This window comes from Abrus precatorius, unplaced genomic scaffold (genome assembly GCF_003935025.1).
Source record: "Abrus precatorius isolate BTA unplaced genomic scaffold, Abrus_2018 Scaffold2, whole genome shotgun sequence".
Taxonomy (NCBI): Eukaryota; Viridiplantae; Streptophyta; class Magnoliopsida; order Fabales; family Fabaceae; genus Abrus; species Abrus precatorius.
The window spans coordinates 4,445,744-4,472,041 of record NW_020874362.1 but is presented as its reverse complement, the minus strand read 5'-3'; the positions used below and the strand labels follow the sequence as shown (position 1 = coordinate 4,472,041).

The 26,298-nt window shown below is 29.1% G+C and overlaps 2 protein-coding genes across 6 annotated transcripts; one reads left to right on the top strand and one right to left on the bottom strand.

The window, feature by feature from the left end:
• The first annotated feature begins 4,357 nt into the window (after positions 1 to 4,357).
• LOC113859334 lies at positions 4,358 to 5,337 on the top strand. Its single transcript, XM_027492139.1, has 2 exons — positions 4,358 to 4,701; positions 4,902 to 5,337. Exons 1-2 carry the CDS (start codon positions 4,358 to 4,360, stop codon positions 5,335 to 5,337), a joined length of 780 nt encoding a protein of 259 aa, XP_027347940.1.
• Positions 5,338 to 9,456: 4,119 nt separating this feature from the next.
• On the bottom strand, positions 9,457 to 14,874 carry LOC113857929. Of its 5 annotated transcripts, none has more exons than XM_027490246.1 (12): positions 14,643 to 14,874; positions 14,113 to 14,155; positions 13,749 to 13,775; positions 11,634 to 11,732; positions 11,380 to 11,495; positions 10,989 to 11,169; positions 10,556 to 10,657; positions 10,385 to 10,477; positions 10,266 to 10,286; positions 10,099 to 10,157; positions 9,915 to 10,005; positions 9,457 to 9,796 (listed from the first exon to the last, which is right to left on the bottom strand). In XM_027490246.1, exons 1-12 carry the CDS (start codon positions 14,864 to 14,866, stop codon positions 9,698 to 9,700), a joined length of 1,155 nt encoding a protein of 384 aa, XP_027346047.1. In that variant the 5' UTR covers positions 14,867 to 14,874; the 3' UTR covers positions 9,457 to 9,697. The 5 variants fall into 5 exon arrangements, with proteins under 5 accessions (XP_027346047.1, XP_027346048.1, XP_027346050.1 ...); XM_027490247.1 differs by having other exon boundaries at positions 11,380 to 11,492; XM_027490249.1 differs by having other exon boundaries at positions 10,995 to 11,169; positions 11,380 to 11,492.
• Between the last annotated feature and the right edge of the window lie 11,424 nt (positions 14,875 to 26,298).

Genomic DNA, 26,298 nt, shown 5'->3' with positions numbered 1-26,298 from the left:
ATCCCAGCTGTAGAGAAGGCAGCTAGTCAATTAGATTTTACCACCTTCAACTACATGGAAGAAAAGGACTACAAGCCTATCCTGCAAGCAATCTGCAAGGATGGAGAAAACTGAGAGTTTGACATGAAGATGCAGCTCAAGAACCTAACAACTAGGCACCTTCTTCCTACAGCCAAAGTCTTGAGCGTTTTTATTCTCAGTTCCTTCATGGCTGTCATCCACTCCTCCATCCTTGCAGTCAAGAAGGCAGAGCTTATTTATGCCATACTCACAAGGATGCCTATCTATGTTGGCGATGTCAATAGTAACGCCATCATGGATATATTGAACAGAAAACAAGACTCCATGGGTTTCTAATCCATTATTGCTATGCTTTGCCAATATGTTAGGGTCAACTTTGGTGAGTACTAGTAGAGAGTCAGGGCAGCTCCTTCCATCTCCACAACTATGGTCAAGGAGTTGTTCAAGCCTAAGAAGACCACCGGCCTTGGACTATCATTACCTGCTGAGTACAGGAAGGGAACTCCACTGAAGATGGGAGAGCAGGTGAGGCAGATTGCCTTAAGGCGGGATGCTCTACAATCTGGCCAGAAGGCCATGATGACTCTGATGGAGACCATGATGCTGAACATAAGGAAGAAGTTAGGGATGACCTCATAGCAGATTTATGATGCCCCTACCTTCACTGCTCCCTACCTTAGAGCAACAGTCCAGAATGACCTCCCACCCTTCACCCTTACTGCACCACAGGAAGCAAATGAGGATAACAACAGCTCCAGCTCCTCAAAAGAAGCCGAAGTAAAGGCCGAAGATGAAGACAACACCCTATCTTCATCCAGCTCAAATCAGACATCATCTAGCCTTAGTTTATTTTTATGTTATTGCCTTTTAGTTACTCTTTTTTCTCATTTCCCTATATATTCTACTATTCCTCATTTCCATGTAGTTATTGCACAATTATCATTTTTTATGTTCTTGCTTTACTTTCAGTTAGCTTCTTTTATTTTGAACAATCTTTTATGCCTCCATGTTTTTATATATATGTTATTCGCGTTTTCGCTTCCATATCTCTTATTGTATGTCTTTCTGTAGAAAATGCCCTCAGTCCCATCAAGAGGAGCATGAAATTGCCATTGAATTGTGAATCCATCTTCTATGAAGAGGGTGATCTCTATGCCTCTGTTTCATATGTGTTTAGTCTAATTTTCCTGCACAATAATAGATAAAAGTACAAAAATATTTCCATTAGCTTTGTGTTTCAATTTGGTTCAGTTTTTTACTTCCAATTTCATATTCTAATTGCACTCTCCATTCAACTCACAATCATTCTCTGTTCTGTAAATATTTACCATTCCTACCATACTGAACATATTTTCTTGTAAGGTAACCTACACTCATATTTTGCTCAGTAATTGAATATGCATTGTGCAATTTTTTATCTAGATGATTGAGGCCTTCTTTGCACACACCTACCCACCCTTGCACCTAATTTTCCTTGTTTCATATTTTCTTCTTTTGCCAAACTTAATCTGCAAAAATAATTTTCTTACCTTAAAAGAGCTATTTCTTTTGAGTTGCATCAAAAGTGAATGCAAGAAACTAAGTTTGGGGCGCTAATCATGACTGTTGTTGCTTAAAGATAGGCAAAATCTTAAGTTTGGGGTGGTGAGCATTATACATGTCAAGAAAAAATGCTTGAATTTGAAGAAAAGAATGATCACCAAAGTATAATAAATCACAAAAATGAATGAATGGAAATGAAAGAAAAAGAAAAAGAAAAATACAACAAGTCATTTTGTTAGAAAAAGAATTTACACATAAGTCAAAATAATGAAAAATATGGTGAAAGAATGCTTGAATCTCATTTGCTACATCATTTAATGCATTCCATTCTAGTTATTCACTCACTCAAAAGAACTCCCTTCTCTTAAAAAACCCACTTGAGCTTTTAACCCTCCTTAATCAAAATTGAACCTAACCTAACTCCATATGTGACCAACAAAGCCCTCATGATAGGTGGTTCACTGTATTTAGGCAAAAGAGATTGAGAATATGAATGACGCCTACTTGACTATAAATAGATTTTTAGAAATTAGGGTTGAGAGCTTTTTACACTTTTAGATTTTTGCCATTTTGGGGAACACTTGAAGAGCTTAGGTCAGCCTTGGGTGACAGCCAAAGATCTAGTCACCCAAGAAACTACATGGAAGATACGTAGGAGTGGGAACCTGACCTGTCAAGTCTAAAATTTTTTTAATTATTTTTAGGTCTAAATATTTTAAGAAAATTTTAAACTAAAAGTAATTCAAAATAATTCTAAAAAAATAAAATTATTGTGTTCATTTAAAAAAAAGATAAATAAATAAAACATCAAAATAATATGTTTTAAGATTGTTTTTCTTTAATATAAAAAAGAGAGGGTAATAACATTCTGTAACTTATTCTCTCTATCAATTCAAATTATTTATTTTTTCTTTAACTATGTTTCTTTATTTAAAAAATTATAAAAAAAAAAATTTACTGAAAAGAATAAAAAAATAAGTTGAATTTTGTTCAAATTTATTTATTCTGAAAATAAAAAACAGAATAAAATTTTATAAATCATCCACTTTCCAAATTCAAATTAAATTTTTTAGTTCTTTATTTAAAAAGAGAAAATATAAAAAATAAATTTTTACTTTAAGAAATAAAAAAAATTATGTCATATTTTATTTAAATTTATATAATACGAAAATAAAAAAAGAATAGCATTTTTATAAATAATTCATTCCTTTAATTCAAATCATTTTTTTATTGTGTTTTTCTATTTTAAAAAATAAAATTAAAATCTCTAAAAAATTGTATAAATTTGAAATAAATCTAAAAATGTAATAATAAAAGCAAATTTGAAAATAGTAAAAAAATATTAATTATTTTCTTTTAGAGTGAAATATATATTTTTAAAGTTAAAATAATTTTTACACAATTAATAAGAAGGTAATTGTTTTAATCAATGAACGTTGTAGGGTATTAATACTATCTTTACACATAAACAACTCTCGAGCCCAAATCTGGTTTCAAAGATTTTTTTTTTATTTTTTTCAATATTTTCTTTAATAAACTTGGGTGGCGATTAGCTGTCATCACCTTTTTTTTGCTACAAAAAACTAATTCTAACCCTTTTCTATAATTCTTTCTTTTCTCTATGCGGTCACCGTCCCATCGTGACCCCTGTTGTGACAAGTAGCAATGGCAATAAAGAGATTTTGGAAACTAATAAATATGGATAACATCATTAACCATAAAGCATAGCAGTAGTAATAATAGTAGAAGAGATTCTGGAAACTAATAAATATAGATAACATCATCAACCATAAAGCATTGCTGAGACTCAGGCATCTAATAAATGAATACTATCATCGAAATAAATAAATTCATAAGTAACGGTTAAATATCAATAACTTTATCAAAACATAAAATTGAAGAGATTATGGAAGCTAATAAATATGGATAACATCATCAACCATAAAGCATTGCCGAGACTCAAGCATCCAATAAATGAATAACATCATCAAAATAAATAAATTTATAAATGAATTAAGAAACATTTCATAATTCAATTAACTTTAGTGTGGTTTGGTGATTAAAAAATAATTCACTTGTGACAATAAGTTAATTTTGTATAGAACATGAAACTTTCAATCTCATTGACAAAAGCTATGTCGACAAAGAGGAGAGTAGTTATGAAAAATAATAAAAGGCATAAAAATTTACTTTGTATGAAATACTCAAATTGATTGTAATGATAATGGTGATGCATAAAGTAGTGGAAGTAAAAAGAAAATGATGTACCCATTTTTAATTCTTTACAACATTGATTTCACTATTTATCCTAGTTCATTTAAGCTTTATTTTTATCACTTTTTATTTTTTTTCTTATTATAATTACTTTCAATTTATTAATATATCATCCCTTAAAAATTTAAAGAATTTTCAAATCAAGTAAAACTAAGATTTCTCTTAACTAAATAAGATTTTAAAATATGCCTTTTATATTGATAGTTTTAATAAATAGTTTCTATCAACTCCAAGTAAGGATATACTCTTTATTGTCGAATATATTCAAATTTTTGTATGTAATAATATTTGCAGTATTATTATATTATTAGTTTTTAAACTATATAATAAAAAAGGTGTGGGCATTAGGCATTTTGGATAGGTAGAAGTATTTAAAAAAAATGTAATTGATAAATTTTTTTACATATTTTATTAAATGTAAAGTAGCCTTCGAACCTATAAAATAAGAGCAAGCAATTCCATCTTTCAACACTTAGCTATTCTCTCTCCCTCTCTCCCTCTCTTTATAATTTATTCAACAATGATGGTTGAAATAATTGATCTTAGAGATGCACTTCCATCACCACGTAGGGCATCTAATGCAACAAAAATTGATGTTTCTGTTAAAAAAGATCAATTTGAGAAAAATCCTATATCCTCAAGGGCTTGTGCAAAATCCAACTCACATCGCCGTAGCCAGCAACAAACTACTCCATGGCCATCCTCGAAATATACCTATGAGCCTTCTCATATTGCTTCTAGGTTTCAACTAGGCGTTCATGGTGAAAGGATTGCTACTGTACCTACACCTATACCTGAATCAAACACATACCTATTTCCACAGGGAGCTAGTCTCAATGAGCTTTGGACTCAAACAGAGCATGAGTTTGTGTCCTTCAAAGCTTAATCTAATTAATTTTTAATAAATTTTTACTCCACTTTTTTTTTTCACTTTTATGATGAAAGTAAAGAATAGTGGTAAAGGAAATCAACATTTAATAATTATCATTATTTGGTATTTTTGTAACTACTTTTTTAATTTTCTACAACATTAATTTATTATATATATTTTATTTTGATCTTAGGTTACTTCTAAGGGGAATCCTCAAGTATGGAAAAGGGCATTGGAGTGAAATTGCTAAACACTTTTTACCAAACAAAACAGAACAAGAAATTCAAAGTTATGCTACTAGCTTCTTCACAAACCTACCATACACACACCCTGAGGACTATTGTACAAGGAAACAAACTTTCTTTGCAAATAGCCTTATTCCTACAGACAAGATGAGTGCATCTCTCTCTAATGTCATGCCTATGATTGACAATAAGCCTCAACAAACCCTCATGCTTTTTCTAGAGGAAACTTCTTTCTTTTTGGTCCCGTCAAATGGAGAAGCTAGTAGCAACACTAAGACCAACATGTATGGGTCCCAAATGCAGATAGGTGATGAAAACACTTCTATGAATGCTAGTGTTAATGGAGAAGTTGATTTAGAGTTGCGCTTAGGTAGATGCAAGTGATTGTACCACACATTATGTCGCTTAACTATGCAACTTTTTTATTATTATTTTGTTTATTGTGGTGTTAGGTTTCAATTATATTAATGTTATGTAGGTATAGACTTGAAATGTGTTTTTCTTAATGAAATACACCTTTCATTAATATTTCTCTTAATATATTTTTTTAGAAATAATATCTTTTATAGCAAAAGGTCAATGTTCTCTTCTTTATTCTCTTGTAGATCTCATGATTTAATTTTTAAGTCATTTTTATTACAACACTATCATGTGTTTCAAAATATGATCGATGAGATCTCTAATAAATAAATAAAATTTAAATTATTTAAAATATTGAAGGGTCAATGCACATCATAGTATTTAAGAGAATCAATCCACAAAAAAAAAAATTCTTAAGTTGAAGTGAGAAAAATTATATAAATGCTATTAAATATTACTTTTATTGCCTCATTTATTGATTCCAATGTGTTTTGATTCACAAGATAATTTTAAGGTTTAAGTATGTTTTTAGTACTATATTTTATATATTTTTAATTTTTTCTCTTTAAATGATTTTTTTTATTTTGGTCCACATATTTAAGTAAATTATTATTTTTATCTATCTAGTTGATATTTAATAATATTTTAGTGGATCATATTAGCAATTAAAACTAAAAACAAAAGTTTGTGAAAATTATTAACTAAAATAAAAAAATATCATTTCAAGACATTAAATAAAAATTTAACTAAAATATGATGAATAAAATATATTCAAATATAATTTTAATGTTATAAATCCATCACCATCAATAATAAAAGAAGAATTCATGGAGATTAAGTTTTAAGATTTAAAATATCTAACTCATCAAACAAACAAGTCTAGAATTGTAGATACCTAGTTGAGATTGTATATACAAATAAGACACTTTGTATTTTAATCTTTTAATTTTATTTTATTTTATTTTTCTATTTATTTTTATAAGTTTTATTAGTCATTTGATTTTTTTTTTGTTTTAATTTAATTTTTTAAAATTGAAAATTGATTAACTAATTTTTAATATCAATAAAATAAGTCACTTTCAAATAACTATGTTGAGCTGCATTAATCAAATAGAAAAAGAAAAAAAAGATAATGATGTCAAGACAATTATTATAGTAAAGAAAAGATAAAAATAGTAATTAATGGAGTTAAATATAATTAATAGATATAAATTATTTGATTACATTTTAATTGGAAGTCTAAAAGAAAATATAAAAAGAGTTAGAAGATAAAATAAATATAAAAATAAAATTAAAAAACCAAAATACTCATTTGATCTATGAGGAATCTAGTTACTTTTGATACCTGTGCGACATGGATATCAATTATATTTAAGAGAGCGGTTAAACAACCACTATCCAAAGTATAGGTGTAAGATTAGAGAGCGGTTTCACGTGGAACCGCTCTCCAATGTATAAATGTAGACTGTGAATCTGAAATTTGAAATTAGTTTAAATTAAAATTTGGAATTGATTTCTTTGTGAGTTTTCTTCATTTTTATCACAAATTAAAATTGAATCTTGAGTTTATACGTTTGGTGTTAACCAAACAGTCTATATCTGTATGAACCAAACAGAAAAAAAAAAAACAAATTAGTAGAATAATTTTTAACGTTAATAGAGAGAGAAAAGAAAGAAAGAGAGAATGAATGATTCACCATTAACAAAGAGAAGAAGAAAGAAAGAGAGAATGAAGAAATATCTATAGATGTGAAAAAAAAACTAATTTGTTAGCGCAGAAAATATGAAAAGAACAAGCTAACAAAGAATGAAGATGTACCTATAAATATGAAAGAAAAACAAATTGTTAGCGTAGAAAAGATGAAAAGAGCAAGCTAACAGAGAATGAAGAGGTACCTACAGATGTGGAAAAAAAATTAATTTGTTAGTGAGAGAAGAAGAAGAGAGCAGGCTAACAGAAAAAGATAAAAAGAACATAAGAGAACAGAGAAAACGAATAGAACTTACAGTAAAAGAGACTAACTTTGTTAGCTAAGAAGAAGAAATGTGTTGAGCGTGTTTTATTTATAAACAACTTTAAAGACTTTAGAGAGCGGTTCTTTCTTAATCGCTCTCCAATGTGTGACTTTAGAGAGCGGTTAATAGAAAACTGCTCTCAGAAGTATAGATCTAAGAGCGATTAGTAGAGAATCGCTTTCTAAATATATAGTTACAAAACAATTTTTACTAACTACTGTCTAAGTTAGCGCTCCAAAATCTCATTTCTAGCCTAATGAATTTACCATGATCATGTTCTACCAAAAAAAAAGTCTAGTAACAGTGGCAACAAAACTTTTCCTGCACCTTACTTTAAATAGATGTAATAGTTGACATTTTAATTTTATTGATCATCATGATTTCCTTCAGCTTATTAAGAGTAAATTCAATTCATTTATTGCCGAACAAATCAAGAGCGGTGCAATAATCTTTTACCAACCTTGATTTACTTGTCTATAATAGGCACAATAAGTACTTATGACCATGTATGTGTAAAAGTGTCAAAAACTTCAATAAACTGAAAAAGAATCATTCTAGATTGACCTTCACTATTCCTTCCAACAACGTAAACTTGTTATTTAAGATGCTTATTTTACAATATGCCCGAGCCATAGACATAAAATTATCACCATACTCCACGTTCAGCCACAAAATCTATGGGACTCGATTAAGTGAAGTTCTTTGTTTATTTTTTTAAGATTCTTATTCCTTTAACGAGGCTTATGCAACTATATTCTTTTTTAAAATATTATTATTGAAAAATGGTTGATTGTTATTATGATATCTTGACAATTAAAAGAAACGTTTTAATTATATCTAATCACTTCTCAAACAATCTCATCATCTCTTTAGTTATTTCTACATGCATAAATATTATATATGAATAAATCTTAAATTAGTATATATAACTCGTAACATGCTATATTATATTAAGGGAAGTAAATCATTTTTTTAACTTTGCAATTAATAATGCCCAAGTCTATTGAAGGAAGACTTATTTGCTCTTGATTTACATGCAAGTTTAAATAATGGTTATTTAGGGATAAGATGTATGAGCATTTAAGAAAAAAAAATTGTACACGAGACTTCCTTGAATCTAATTTTGCAAGCACTTCACATGGTCAAAATGCAACAGAAAATACGATCAAAGATGCCTTTAGGTTCAATAAACACCATGTAATCATGTGTTAGAAGATGAAAATAAAAATAAAAGTAAGAAAATGTAAAAAGTTTTGAGTTATTAAAGAATGTAAATTAAAATTGTGCGAAAGATGTGAAAAATAAGGGCGGATGAAAAAATCTAACAGACTAAATCTGATGAATCTGATAAATAAAAAATAAGTTTAAGATTAATTTGAATACATAATGTATTGATTAATTGAAAAAATCAGTTAAAAGAAGATTAATTCGGTCGACTTCGAGTTAATATTTTTAAATCTATGGAAATTTGAATCTAACTGAAGTATTATAAATACAATTTTTGTATACTTAAACTTCAATAATAAAGTTGTAAAACAAGGTCTTGAGCTTGAGTTTCAATAATAAAACTGTATAATTAAGATTTGCACTGAGCTCTATTATCCTACTAGACGTGTCAACAACAAAGGCAAGCTTATTCTTCTTGAGAACTTTTTCCTGACTGGATCAGTTTGCACCTCCCACAAGCTGCTAAACCACTTTCTTGTTATCCATTCCTAGTACCTTCTCAAATTCCCTCACCATCTGCATCCCAGCTCCCTAGAAGGAGCAACAATCACTGCTTCTATTCTCAACTTTTTGCCACTCCCGCCATCACCTTTCGGAAATTTTGTCCTTCAGGGGTGCAACTTCCTCTCGATAATATTTATCAATGGCAAAACTAGTTTGAATTTCCTTCAGTTTTGAATTTTGAAGTCGCAACCCACCCAAACTTGTCCGATGCCCAGCCCTTACTAAAAGATACGTCTTTTTCGAATTGACGACAATGAAATGTCTATGGCATTGAATTATTGCATGATATGAAGTGATTTAATTTAATTTATCTCTATTTTCTTTCGTGATTATTATTTGTTGAAGTTATATACGATACAGTAAAAATAAAAATAAATAAAGACACGCTTTCTCCAAAACTTGTCCTATTGAAATTTAAGATCAGTGATTGGATCAACACATCAATTTTTAGAGCAGCCACTATCATGTCGTCAACAACTAAACATATTCTGCTGGTGCTCTGACTTCACATGATCCCTGTATGATATCAAAATACACCCTTCTTAGTGTAACATAAGAATAATAGTAGCTCAATTTTGGGAAGGTGCACATTAAATTTTCAATTCAACATCAATCGGTTGCAGCACAACTACACAAATCAAAATGCAGCAGCTTTTCTCGATTCTTCGTAGTCTCCATCATGATCACTTGCTTCTCTCCTTCGAAAGTATCTATAGTAGATGTACTGCAATATTATCTGTTATATATTGTTAAGGTTTCGGTTATGCATAATCCTTCACAATTTACCATATAGTTAGTAAGATAACCCGAATCAAAAATAATTATCCACATCATGAACTGCATGTATAGGATACAAAAAGGTCCAATGCCACGCAAAATGCGGCATCCAACAGCCATGGCATGTTGGCTTTGATGCTTTCTAATTCCGTTGTTCTTACAAGAATGCTGCATCAAGACGTGTTAGAATTATGGATTAATTTTAGTTAATTTTAAGTATAATTTGATGCAATTTTATGTACAAGGGGTGGAGGTTGGAACCTTCCCACGTAAGTGGCATTAGCGATCAATGCAAAGATAAACATGAAAGGATTCAAGCCCTAGTGTGACACAAAAGCACACACAAATCAGTAGAAATTAATATCTAATATTTGCACATGTTGTAATTCATATTCGAAGGCTGGAAATGTTTATAAACTGAGTGTTACCTCGACACTGCCTCTTTTAATCTGATCAATAATTGAGGACACGAAAGCATATCAGCAATGAGAAAGCACATTAAAAGAATAATAAAAACCTGAAAATTAAATAAAAAAATGACACTTACATTCATCCATATTTGAGGAAGCCGACCACCTATATAGATAGCAGCCATGAGCCATCCCAACCATTGACCAAATGTACTATGTTTCTCGTACTCCTGTGATAAGCATTAGTTGTTAGCAGCAAGTGCTATTATGCAATGCAAAATTAAACCAGCACCACTGGCTAGTCCCACCTGCAAAAGCTTCCTTTCACTAAATCCAACGTATTCTGCTCCCAAAGCATTACCGTTAAGAGGCAAATTAACGGTCGCTGCAAGAAATGTTCCATAACTTCCCTGAGACAGTGTCACAGTATATGGAAAACAGAGTAGTATATTAGTGTAAGGAGGTGAAGAAACAAATGTGCAAAACTATTAGAAATAATCATTACCGTGCAAGGAAAAGACTTGTTGATTAAGGGTTAGCTTATGCTGATCACAAGCGCAATAGAAGTAATTAGTCGTAATAACTTTGTTTTTCTTTGTATAATTTATACCAAATTATTTAGTAGAGCTTCAATTTTTCTTTCTTCCGCTATTTTATTTTAACAACCCTCTTCCTATTTTATAAATGCAAGACCAATTGTATAATCTAAGTTGGGAGCACGTAAAAACTTGGAAAACTCACAGCCACAGATCGAGGGATGGGTCTAGGCTGGGTTGCAGAAGTTCCAGAGGAAGCTGGAGATGCTTCATCCTCGGAAGAAGAGTCATCCTTCAATAATTCCATGGCTGAAGGGCCACTCTTAGCAGCTCTTATGTAGGTACCCCAGGGTGGAGTGCCACTCCCAGCCAATGATCGTGCTGACCTGCATAATTAATTTAAAAATTTAAGAGTGAAATTCTTTTTTTTACTCTTTTGTATATTATATAATAAATAATTTTTTTATTACAAACTTTCCATTTATAATTATTTAAAATTAATCATAAAAACTGTCCTCCATGAAATTGAAAAAAATTAAAATTCAAACTAAATGGTCAGAGAGCAGTCACATAATGGAAGAAACCATATGGCTTACATATAAAAGTACTCTCGTCTAGGTGCTGTTTTGGGTGTGCCTTTTGGTATTGGAATCCCTGACTTGTCACTTGGTTTCGGCGGTTTCAACGGTTTTTTCTCCTCTTCATAATCCTGTAGGACAATTGACCCTGTTCGTTCACTTCTTTGGTTAGGGGAAAACTTGATTTTAATTAATTTGAGAGAAAGAAAAATAAAAGTGCGTGAATTTCATATTTGATTAATTAGAAGGAATCTAGGAAATTGGAAATGTACCCGTTTGTTGTTAACCTTCCGACGATGTCTGTACCATATGTAGATGTAGTCATAATATATGATTTGCACAACTAATATGATCGTCGTGGCTGTGTAAAGCTGTTAATTACAACGTAGATTGCTCATTAAAAAGAGCATGCTTGCTATTCTCGTAGGTTAAAAGAAATAATAATGATGAAACATAACTACAAGCTATAGCTGATTATGGGGTGAGTCTAATGATAGTGCCTATGAGGGAAAATATATAGAGCCGTACAGGATTTTGCATTAATTGAATTGACTTTTACTCTTAAATTTAAGATTTATTTTTTAGTTCATTTTTAAAGCTTAATTTAACCTATATAAAAGTTTCACTTAATTTGGGTTTCTATTTAAAATCTTGTATGTAATGAAGTCTTTAAATCGTTAAAAAAACTTACCTCTAATTAGCTTAAGGAATTTTATATATAAATCAACATATATATTTAAATCAGTAATTTAATTTTATTATATTATTAATGTAAAAATTTTATGCTATTAACCAATCAAAAGTCATCACAGTTAAAACTTTTAATTTAATTATTATAAAAGTCAATAATTTTTAATAACATTTGTTTATGATTGAGTGTAAGTTTAAAAAAGTATACTATTAGTGTATTTTAATTAAAATAAATGTATAATCTTAAAATTTATATTATTATTATTATTATAAAGTTTAAAAAAAAATTTAGATGACTTAAAGTCTGATCTTTTTAATTAATAAGTTTTTTATTTATAAAAGTACTTTGAGCTACCCTATTGCCAAACTGATAAAAGACTTCTCATATTCTCACTCTTAATAATGCATATATTATTTTAGTCACTTAAAAATATGTTGCAGTTATTAAAATGATTTTTTAATCCAACAATTTTTTTAAATAAATTGCACTTTTTTACTTTTCTAATATATTGTAACAAGAATTTATTAAACTAATTATTCAAATCTAAACACTTGTTTTATCAATTTAATATTATTTAATTATTGTAATTTTTTTTTTTTGAAAGGGATAAGTGAGGTGACCGGCTGGGACTGAGTTCGAATCTTCTCTACAAATTCTTGCATCTCCTCTCAATCTCCAATTTTTCTCTCCAATAACAAAAAAGGAAAAGTTGAGTTGACATGCTTGGCTTCTGCTACCAACCTCGTACCCATAATGGTTTTTGTTTGATGACGAGTTATTCAATTTTATAATATTTTGTAGGGTTTTATAATTTATTTTTTTTATCACATTACTTATTTATTTTATATTATATTCTATTTTATTCTTTTTTTTTTCAATTCCTATCTGTAAATATTGTAAAAAAATTCATAAGAAATAAAATTTCTCTTCTCCAATTACTTGATTTGTCCCATTGACAATCAACCAAGTTGATTTGAATCCGCTGCATTAGAATGCCAGCATATATGTATAATCTTTGACCTCTGATCAAGAGGAAGGTATTACACACTAATCATTTAAGTACTCGCTACCTATAGATTTCTTACCAGTCAGACCCCATACTTTGACATGATTCTTTTATATCTTTTATTACATCTTATAAAATGTAACTTTAAATTCTAAATACTTTAACAGTGTAATCATCTATTTAATACTCTTCATCTTTTTATTTCTTTATTTTTATCACATGATATTAGTATCACATTATTATTATTATTATTATTATTATACCAATCTCTCTTAGGATGCTGGGGGCATATTAAATAGTATCATAAATAAAGAAAAGAAGAGACAATGACAATATTTGTAATGAATGTGAAGGCTGGGTGCCACCACTCCCCACCAAGTTTAGCCAGCAAATTTTGGCTTGGGACCAAATACCTGACACGCGTCCCCCCTAAATTGCCAACCTTGGATCCTATCAGATATTCCCAATGCTTTTAACCAAATCAGCACATTTTTCGATTCTGTCATGGATTCTTTGTTTTCAAAAATCGATAAAAGGGAATTGAATAATGAATATAATAAAATAAAATGATTGATAATAAAGTGTTTTTAATATAAGGATTCAAAGATCATGAATGATAGAAATTGATTAATAAAGTACTTAAGAACCAAAAACAGGAATTAACAAAACTAGACATTTTCAATTGATTACCAGAGCTGTGTAATACTGAGTCGGCAACTGCACTCGATCCACCGATCCCCAAATTGCAAGAAAAACAAAAGCCACAAAGGAGAAAAAAGTAAGTCCACAGTCACACGTGAAGTGTGTATATGGATTCATCTTAAAACATCTATAAACATGAACTCAAAATAAAGGTTATAATTATTAACATATGTAGATTTATAACATTTAAATACAAAAAAATATGAAAGAATGATGAAGAACAGTACTTTGTGGATGATAAAGAATATCATGATAACAGAGAGACCAATGCCTCCCAATTGAATACCAGGGGCTCTTACACAAACACACAACCAAACAAATATTATAGTTCTTGTGGTTCAGAACCACTCACCGTTGCCGGTTCAAGAAGGCAACCCACTAAATTGCATATATCCCTGCATCAAAACCAAAACATTTTTAACAAATCATAACTGACAATTGATTAAGCTAGTTAGTGCCTCTTTCAGAGATTGTAATCCAAAAGATTTTGTTCAAAACTAACTGGTAAAAAAATATTTCTAATTTGTAGACTCCTTAATGATATCATTATTCATTTAACTATTTTTAATAAACATTAAATAAATATTTTAAAAATATAATTTTTTATTTAGAATTAAAATATTTAATATTATATTTTACAGTTTTGAATAAAAAATATTATTTAAATTATTATTATGCTACATTAGCCGCATATTAAAAACAATGGTGCATTTAATATTCTTTATCACCCTATTCTTTTTTTCTTTAACATAATACATACATCATCCATTATACATATACACTCTAAGCATGTTCTGGAAAAAGTTCATCACAAGAAAAAGTTGGTTATGCTGTTTCTAAAATAATGAATATGGAAAACGAAAATTAGGAAAGTTGACTAACCCAGCAACCCAAGCGAGGAGAAAGAGCAGAGAAAGTCCATGGCTTGACTTGGTACGAAAAATAGTGATTATTTGAGGAATTTCAGCTACTCCCCAAAATACTAGACTTGTGAGCCCTAAACCGAATGAGATGTCATCTTTCAAATTGCAAAGACAGTCTTTGAAGTATATCTCAACCCATCTCAGGCATGGTTTTCTCTCCTTCACACAATAAGAAGGTGTCATTCTCTCTTTCTATCCTTTCTCTGTGTGCGAGTTTCAGCTGAGAAAATTGTAGACCGTGGTTTAATATATAGAAAAAGAAAAATTTTAAAATTACATAACAAGACATAGAAAAAGAAGAATCTGTCAGATTGTATCATACATTTTTAGGTTTCATCAGAATTTGAAAATAAAAAAAAAAAATAGTAACTCTATGTAATTAAATAAAATAAATAAAAAATATTACCAACCACAACCACATTTTTTCTAAATTATAAAATTTTAACATAAGATGTGGCTGAATCACATGCTTCCGAGTACTCGATAAGTTTTCCTACCACAACCATAGGATCACGTGTGTCTGTAATTAATGCTACAGACCAGAGCGAACCTCATTCCATGTTTATCCCAAGCATAGAAGTTTTGATTAAATGCTGTGTTAGATTTTGTGTTTTTTTAAAAAAAAAATTATGTAACATAATATAAATGTATAATAATATTAAATTTTTAATTTGTACAGTATTGCACATTTCTATAAAAAATTAACGTAATTCAATATATATAATATTATTAAATATTAATATTTTTAATAAAAATTTATTATATATAACTTTTTATTATGTTCAATATTATACAAACTAAAAAATCAAAATAATATATTTTTAAAATGACTGCATAAATATTTAATTTTCAAAGAGTTATCTTTATGTATTATTTTGTTATATAGCCTATTAATTACTAAAATGTATTATCTTTTAAAAGTATCTTAAATTTCAAAAAATCAAAATTAATAAAAAAATTAAACATATATTAACATTGTATCATATAAGTTATATAAATAAAAATTTTGTTTTAAAATGTTCTTCTGCTCGATGCATGATAAAATAACAACTTGAAATATGTTCAAGTATTAAAATGTAAGCTACTTGTAATTATATTTTATATATAAATAAATTTTAATATTAAATTTAAGTATAAAGTTTAAATTTAAAAAAAATATTTTTAATAAACATATCTACATAACATATATTTATTACAATTATATATATATATATATATAAAGAATACAATCACTACTCCATTCTATATTCATAAAATTTACATTACTTGAATAAGTTTTCGGTTGTATACTAAAGCATTTAAATTATAGCTAATAGCATCACCAAATACACATTGTATAGTGTAAATTATTTAAAACATTTTATTACTACAAAACCTGCATATATAGACAGATTTACAGACGAAATTTTAAACTATTATAGACGGTTTTTAAAATTACAGACGAACATAAACCGTCTGTAATATTTTCATCGGTAAAGAATTATAGACATATTTCACAATCTGTTTGTAACTTATAGACGAAAAAATCTTTCTGTAACTTACAGACTAAAAAATTCATCTGTAATCCATCTGTGATATATTTTACTATTTTTGTTATTTTTTGTTTATATACATAGTTATTTCTACCTGTTCCTGATTATCACAATTTATAAACATAATAAAAACTACAAATTGGGCATCTAAAAATTCAAAAATGGTTTATAAAATATAAAATTTAAATGTCATTACAATTGAAGACAAAAACATTCAAATAAATAATGTTAAAAATAAAATACATGTGTTCATCATAAATAATCAGTATGCTCATCATCTGAAGGAGTATCATCATCAGTAGATAAGGAGTCGAAAGAAGAATGATGCATGGAGCTGAAAATCGTTGGTGCTGGAGCTGGTGAAGGAGGAGGAAGAGGTGTGGGGCTACTTGCTCTCATTAGTTAAAAATATGTATGCATTTGCTGCATCTGCATATGTTGTTGCTTCATCTGCTGCTGGACCTCCCTTTACATCCTCGATGCCACCTTCTTCTTTATCTTTTTCTCCATTTTCGTTGTCCACTTCTTCTTCTATACACTTTCCTTACTCTTCCACATCTTCTTATTCAACTTCTGGAGTTCTTCATTGAGGGTATAGACTTGAGTGGACCATGTTCTCCACTTCCTCAGGTACAAGAGAAGGGGCATCTCCGGTGACAGATGTAGGAGACATGAAGTCTGCAAAGCAGCCTCCCATGCCATAAATGCGACCTTTATAAAGGTCACCCACTGTCTGTGACCACATAGCATCCTCATCAACTGACTCTGGATCCTGAGAAGATGTCTCCTTAAGCCTTTGAACATAATTAATCCTACAGTTCAGTTCAGATAACTAGATATTAGTCTGGAGATCTATTTAATAAATCACTAATAATAACATTTAGTATCAATATCAATAAGAATGACTGACATATGTGACCTGAAATTGTGTATCAACCTACAGGTTTTTGTCTTCCCTGCGAGTGTGTGTCTCCTTGAACAACTCTCCATGCATAGGTGGCCTCTTCAACAACTTCTCCTACAATTTGAAATAAATCACAATCTCAAATATGAAATTATAGATAGAGTAAAATAAATTTTAAAATCACATACCAAGTTCATCTTAGTATCAGCCAAAGTCGTAGAGCCACCAGTATGCAGTGATCCCCCTTGTTAGATGCCCTGTTTGTCTTATTCTTTACGGAGAGATTTTTAAACTCATCTGTACCCAATACTCCTTCAAGGCATGAACAAAGTTGGGTGCTATCCAATTAGCAGTAGAAGGGTCTTGACGAGCCTTAGTGTACATCTGTCTTAGTCGTTTTGCAGTGCGACTCTTCCAGTCCTTGAAAATCATCTTTTCGTCTTGGGAGAAATGGAGAAGTTGCTCTACATAAACACAATTTCATTAGAAGAGGTACAAACAGTCATATGTAATTACACTTAGTTAAAATTAATACACTATTATTACTTTCCAATCTTTGAACCATTTCATCTTTGTATCCTTTGGCACCTTTGCAAAACTTGTGTAAGGTGTCACACTTCTAAAGAGAAGTAAATTTGACTAGCAACTGTACTAGTATTGATGTAACAAGTTATAAAAATGATAGTCCCAAGTATTGTTCTCAGGGAATAAAAGTATTCAATTATCACTTCACAAGGCCACAATTAGTTGAGCTTTACAGATGTCAAATTGATTTTGGAAATAAAAGTGACAAATATTGAAATCAGAAAGAGAAATAGAACAATGAACATGTAAATGTGTGATTAACAGATATGGAAAACAAAGTTAGGGAGTTGTTTCACAAAACTTTAATGTTGAATCAATAAAGTTCTAAACTTGCAAGTAATTGGAAAGAATGACAATCAGTTTCACGTTGTATTATTCAGAGGTTAATTCCTTAACTCAATGAACCTAACATTCAATCAAATCACTCTAATTCCTTAGATCTGGTTCAATTCAATGTTGCTTTAAGTGTAAGAAACCAAAAGATTGCAAGATTAAGTTCTCTTATCCCTAAGAAAGCTATAATCCTCGTAATTGATTCAGATATGAGAAACAAATCCAATTTTCATTGATAAGAGTTTATCTGTAATTAGTTAATCAAATTTCCATTCAATCACTATGTAAAGTGAAGAATCAATCACTCAATCCATTCAAAAACTCAAAAGTCAGATCCAGAATCGATTCAACACATTCGTTTTGGATCCACAATCCCTAACTATGAAGAATTTACGCAACCATTACAGCAGAGAAAGAAATGTGTTGAACGCAGAAGAGTCATCTTCAATTGATCTTCAATCTGATTCCTTTAGGTTGAAGCTCGATGTTCGTCCCCACTCTCTCTCTCAAACTCTCTCAACACCAGAAAACTAAATGCAAATGAAAAATGAACAAAAAATCCAAAAATCTGAGCGCTTCTGCAATTTATAAGTTTTCCCGCCTTCTGCATGTTATCACTTTTCTTCATAAGAGTAGCCATGCAAAGGCTTATCTGGTGTTCTGGAAGACTCGAATGATCACTTTCATTCATAAAAGTGGCAACGCTAGAAGTTGAGTTATGTGCGTGTTCACTTTCATGAGTAAAAGTGGCCACGCGCAACTTGCCTTGCTACATGCCTCTCTGGAACAATCACTCTTTTTGGCGAGAGTGATAACGCACTACTCACTAAGATTGAGACTTCTCTAGAACATCCACTTTCACCAGCGAAAGTGATAACGCGCTATTCTGCTGTGATTGGAGTTCCTCTGGAACGCTCACTTTCACCAGTGAAAGTGACAACGCCCTCTTTGTTGAGTTTGGAGCTTGTCTGGAACGTTCACTTTCACCAGCGAAAGTGATAACGCATACTTGTAACATTTACTCTTGTGGATAAGAGTGATTATGCACAGATTCCACTTCTCATTTAAGCTCTGGAATAATCACTTTCACCAGAAATAATGATCACGCCCAGCTCAAACTCCATTAAACCTTGTTCCTTGCATCCAGTTTTGCTACTTTTCTTCTATCTTTCCATTGATCTTCCATTTTCATGAACTTTGCTCAGATTTTCCTACAAAAACATTATTAAATTACTAATTTCTACACAGAAAATTCATAAATGCTAAAATAACAATGAATCTAAAAGAAAACCTTAACCATTCTATTTTTATGAGTTTTTCTGCTTTTTCCAACATATTTTCTTTATCAAATGGATTAAAGCTACAGTAAAATACTAGTCAAAATGTGGATTCATCATAAGGCGCATCAAACATCTTCTTAATGGTATTTGTGACTTGGTAGAGACCTTTCTGTGGTGGTATCCAACTGATAACACAATAAAATAAAATAATTATTATAACATTCACATAAAATATGCAATGTTAGGCATATTTTGAAGGAAACTTACCGAGTAGACCCATCCCATTTCAAAGTTTCTAACAATCTCAATGATGCCTGGGTCTGTGATGATTGCTACCCACTTATAGCTGGGACAGCAGTGGATCCCTCTCCTGTGCCCTATGTAGTAGGCAGTGCAGAGTGTGAAACTCGCTGTACTGGAGGGGGAGGAGCAATATACCTAGGATTGGGTATCATGATAAATTGCTCCTACCCCCTAACCTAGGAGGTCTACACTATAGTTGGTGTGGAGGTCAAAGTGGGAGGGGTGGGTGAAGAAGTATTGCTACGATCAGGACGCTGAGCAACACCCTTTTTAGCCTAGGAATTAAAGGCAAATAATGAATTCTAGTTTGTGGTACATCTTTATGTTTACCACTTTTACCACCTCTTCTTGGTTTAAACCCAGGCTCTCCACAGAATTTGTAATTTGTCAAAAAAGCATGCAACCTTTCAAATAACAATCAATTTTGACTTCTTTTAATCCAAGTTTGGAAACTAATTTTTTTGCTTAGTAAAAGTCTTTTAGGATTGAGTCAGATTAGAGACTAAGCTCACTAATTAATGTAGCCCATTAATCAAATGAACTCTGACTTTGATTGCCTTCTGACTTTATGCTTAACATTCTTACTGCTAAAGATAACTTTGAATGTGCACACCCATCCCATAAAGGCTTATTTGCTGCCTCTAAAATATTATAAAACTTTGCAGCCTTTCCATTAGGTTCTTATTCAGTTTCAAAATCATGAAAAATTCCAAATTCAGGACCAACAACATCATAAACCATTTCTTGATAACAACTATTGCTTTCTTCCCAACTTACTTTACCTACATCCTCACCTGATTGCAATATATTTGAATTGCCTACTTGATTGTCCACATTAACTACTTCCCTATGCTCAGTCCATATCCAATAATCATATTTAAATCCAAACTTATACAAATCATACCTAATTGAATCAATATCCAAAAACTTTCTACACTTGCACTTAGAACATGAGCACCTAACTTTTTGGTTGGTGATGAATTATTGCGAATTACAACAAACACGTATGAATTCCTCTACACCCTCAATGAATTCATGTTTATTCCCCCCTGACTTGGGTGCAACCTATCATACATCCACTGACGATTTCTGAGAAACATCAAGATCAAGAACTATATAAACCTAATACAAATACATAATGTTGTATCAACTTTCTATTATACATTACACAAATTTTTAATATAAATTTTGGCATAACCTCTCCTAATACATGTCAATTTCCTTACGTTTGTTTACCACTTTTTATAAAAATTAAAATTTTCACCACACATAACTAATATATTATATAACAATATATTAATCAATGCATAAAACACAAACACATCACAATTCTAAACCGTTCTAGAGCACATCCCCTTATAACTTCACAACATGCATATTCTACAAACTCCACAAACACAAACAATCCTATAGCACACAATAATCAGGTTCGAAGAAGGACCTCTATGCCCTTCCCCCCAGTCATACAATCTCCAATCTTACAACTCTATCTTAGAAATTTTAAGTCTCTAAAATACATCAAAAATTAAAAAACTAAACTGATTAAAAGTTAGAGTATCGTACCAGGAACATAATGATGCAAGTTATCTTTCAAATGAATGCTCCAATCATTCGCAAAGGCCAAAAAACTGAAGCTCCAAGAGAGAGGCGAGAGAGAGAGAGGAAATTATGCAAAATGAAGAAGAAGAAAGAGGAGGCGTAGTTTTATGTGTTTCGCACATTATAGACAGAAAAATCCGTCTATAAATGTTTTAATGAAATGCTGCATTTTAAAGGATAAATTACAGACGAATTTATCCATTTATAAATTCGTCAAATACATTTACAGACAAAAAAATCAATCTGTAAATTGTCAAATGAAAAGTTGGTCAAAAAACGGCAATATTTACAAATGAATTTTTCTGTCTGTAACTCCCGCTCCAAATTTGCCTCCCATTTTTAAATTATAGACATATTTTTTTGTCTATAAATTCATCAAATACAGTTATAGACGAAAAAATATGTCTGTAAATTGTCAGATGAAAATTCGGTAAAAAACGGCAATATTTACAGACGAATTTTCTCATCTGTAACTCCCACTCCAAATTTCCCTCCCGTTTTCAAATTACAGACGAAAAAATCTGTTTGTCATGTCTGTCTATAATACTTCGTGCCAAATGACTGGCCAACTACAGACAGACAAAAATCCGTCTGTAATATAGATGGATTTATAGACAGATTTTTCAGAAAATTTTTAAAAAATAAAAATCTAAAAATTCATCTGTAAATTCGTCTGTATTACAAATAGATTTGTGTCCGTTGTAATATCCATTTGTAAATAGCACTTTTCTAGTAGTGATTTTTTTAACTTTTTAAATATATTAAAAGGTATTATTTCTTATAAAGTAATTTATGTTTGAGACATATAGAAATAATAAAAAGTTTAATTCTATTTTAAACACTATATATACATTATTAGATAAATATATCGTGGTGAAATGTTTTTATACTATCTTTTAACTAAAATTATAAAATTTACTACATACCATATTACATAAATTCTTTGAGCGAATGTTACTTCTTTAAGTAGGTTCATACTAAATCTTAAACCTAACAAGCTAGTTAGATCAAACTTTTTGATATCATTAAATTGAGACGTCTTTGTTACTATTAACAATTTCATCTTAATTGTTATGTTGTTATGCCATACTTAGAGACTAAAATAAAATTATTCTAAATAAATGAATAAAGATATGTATCACACACATTATATATATATATATATATATATATATGTATGTATGTATGTATGTATGTATGTAGTTATTGTTTAGCAATAAAAGATATCATACAAATCTTCTATCTTTTTCTAGATTGGTTAGGTATATTATAAACTAAATAAAAAATGAATGTCAAGTGAAAAGATCCTAAACACCCATAATTTACATATATTACTTTCCTTTTCGAACAGTTCACCTTTATATAATCCTTTTTCCATCTGGAAAAGGATCAACATAAAGGTTCAAGTAAGTCGCGACAGAATATATGGGATAAGGATCTAAACTCTAATGGAGGTTGCAAGATTATGAGAGTACCATTAGGATTGTTAATACTAGTAATAGTTAATATCACACAATCAATAAAGATAATAGTTTGGTTAATATTGTTATGGCTCCAAGTTCCCATCCCTATACTAAAACTCATGTTCTTATCAAGAGTTGGGTTATTCCTAACATTCATAACTAATTCATTACATCTCTAAAAATAATGAAATCAATTAGGTTTTGTTCCTATAAGTAACTATTATCTTACAAAAATATATTCACAAAACAAATTCTTTTAATTCTAATTCGAGATCAATTTTCTGTTTGGAGGTCACAAGTTATCTTATTTCAGTACAAGATTATTAGAAAAATTATAACTTATTCATTTTAAATCCAAATATAATTAAATAAGTATGGTTGTTCTCCTATGTATATCTATTTTCAATGAAAAATACATGTTCAGAACTAAGGCTCTTAAGTCACCCTATTGAGAATAATTTTTTTTCTATAAGTCACAAAATTTTATTTTTCACCTAGCAATAAGTTAGAAAATTTATATCTTACTCATTTTAAGTCCAAAAATTATAAAAAAAACAATGAAAATATTGCCTCAGTGTCTGTCTTTCAACAAATATATAATAAAAATTTAAATATTTACATAGCCTTGCATGTGACAAATTTTTGTCTGCAAGTTATATGATTCCTTTTATTTATCAACAACTTAATTTGAAAATCATAATTAATTTGATTTAAATCAAATTTTAGTGAAACCAATGACAAATTACATCTAATAGATTTTTGTGATTAAATATTTTGAATTTTTTGAAGTCTATTTAGGTTGAACTATGATATTTTCTTATATAAAGGTCTAATCTTTCAAATTTAATTCAATAACTGAGTCAACTTCATGTATTTCTCATATTACAAAGAATCCAAAAGTGTACATGCATGTAAAAATTCATTTCATAGTTACTTTCTATTTTTAAGTCATTTTTCTTTAACTCTTTTATCTAAAATCTTTAAAAATATATTAAAAAATATCATTTAAATTCAAATAAATCAAACAACTTTAGAATAATAAAATTATGTGTGCTGGTCTTCTAAAATTTTTTTCGTAATTTTTGGAATTTTTTTTAAAACTAAAAACAACATAAAAATAATTCTAACTATCTCAAAATTATAAATCTTTTTTAAAATTTATAAAAATTCCATGACTTACTAAAGTTCAAACTAAAAATTCATTTCCTAGTTACTTTCTATTTTTAGGTCATTTTTTTTAATTTTTTTATATAAAATCTTTAAAAATATATTTAAAAATATTATTTAAATTCAAAATAAATCAAACGACTTTAGAATAATAAAATCATATGTGCTTACCTTCTAAAAAAATTTTCGTGATTTTTAGAATTTTTTAAAACTAAAAATAACATAAAAATAATTCTATCTCAAAATTGTAAATTTATTTTAAAATTTGCAAGAATTTCTTTTTATAACTTACCAAGGTTCAATGAATTTTTAATGAAGGTTGGTACATTTATGTCATATAAAAGTTAAATAAAGGCTTAGAAATTAAATAATGCATAAAAAAAGATATTTGAAAAAAAGAGATATTTTGAGATAAAAAATGCATAATTTTTGCAGAAAATTTTAAATTTCAAGACAAAAAATGTCTAATTCCTCGTATAAAAATAGGAGAGAGGGAGAGAAATAGAATGAAAGATAAAAACTTTCCTTGTTAGAAGAGGGTTTTTCTATATAAAAAAAATTAAATACTAAAATATAAAATATTGAGAAAAATTACAAAAATATGAAAAAATTTAAAATATTATCATTGAGTTGAAAAAGTACTGTTGACATTTTTGGTAGTTTAAATTTTTTAATTAATTTTTTGAAAATCATCATTAAAATTTTATAATTTTAATTTTTTTAAATTATTATTAATAATTTTTATTTTTAAATATTTTCTTAAAAAAATCACCATTGACAATATTTTGCATTTTATAATTTTTTGTAGTGTAAATTTTTAATTTTTGTATTTACATAAAAAAATTATCATTTGCGGTTTTTGAATCTTATATTTATGTATTTTTTTTTAAAAAAATTCATATTTTATTATAGATTATTTTTAAATATCATATAAAAATAAATAAAAATCTTTGAATGATCCATAAAAAGAAAATTTTCATATTTTAGTATATATTATTTTTAAATATCATATAAAAATAAACAAAAATCTTTGAATGATCCATAGAAAGAGAAGCGTAGAGATATTTTTTTCTTACCCCAACTACCAAAAGGAAATCCTCCAAAAGTGAAGAATATAGGAAGGAAAGGGAACCCGTAGAATTTTGAATTTTATTTTATTTTTTAAAAAAATTAAAATGATATGAAAATTTATTATAAAATAAAATAAAATTTTTATTAAGAAAATTTAAATTTTTTAATTTAAGTTTAATTTTTTATGAATATTTTTAATACAATTCAATTATTTCTTTTTATATCTTTTTTTAAGCATCCAAACAAGTACAAGAAAATTTTTATAATTTTTTTCTTATTTAAATTTATCCAAATATCTAATAATTTTTACTTTAATTTTATACTCTTATTTTATTTTATTTTTCTCTTTATTTTACTTTGCATTCAAACAAATTCTTGGCGCAAGGTGGAAAAACGAAACTAGCTAATTCAGAATCTACTAAACAAAGTTAAGAAGTGAGAATTGAGCCTTTTATTATTATCACTTGCATTATTGTCTTTCTTATTTTGTTTTTTTTTTTTTATATAGAAAAGTAATAGGAGAGAAGACTAAAATGGACCCGACTTGCAAAATGGAATTTCTCATGTGTAAGTATGGATCACTTTTACTATTTATTTTAAACATTTTCTAATATGTTTTCAAGAAAATAAGTAAATAAAGTCTAAATAAGTTTTTTTGTTGGACAAGGGATTTTTAAACCCTAAATTGTTGAAAATAATATATATAAATAAATAAGCTATAACAAAACAACAAAAGTTAAAACTACAATCAAATATTAATTGTGAAAGAAATTGAGAGATAGAAAATTAAAGCACGTCTAACCAATGAATAAAAAGTAGAATAGGTGTAACACCTTAATTTTACTTTCTACAATAATGAATTTTCACAAAAGTAGGGGGATAAATTTTTTCATTCAAATAAAATCCTCATTAGAATGTTTCAAATTTAAGGAAAGGGTTACAAGTTCATATCAAGTAACTACTATAGGACCTATTCAAATACAACAGTTACAAAATAATATTCTAAGTCCTATAGCATTTTCATCTACCCCTTCACTAAGACCAGATCGTCTTGGTTACCTGAAAAATGAATGTAAGGGTGAGTACTCTACACTACCAAACATACAAACAAGCATAGAGTCTCACCTTGCACCTACTCTACGTTATTTCTAACACAATTCATAAAATATATTCACAAACAGTAATATTACTCCATTCAATTTAATTCAAACACTGATGCACTCACGGCATCAACTAGTTTACAAACACACAAAATTAACAAACAATAATCTCGTGCACTCACTGCATACTAGCCACGCTCACAGTGGTACAGTGATCACAGATTTTCACCATGGATGGTCGCCAGTTACCCCCACCTCACGGATACCACGTGAGCAGT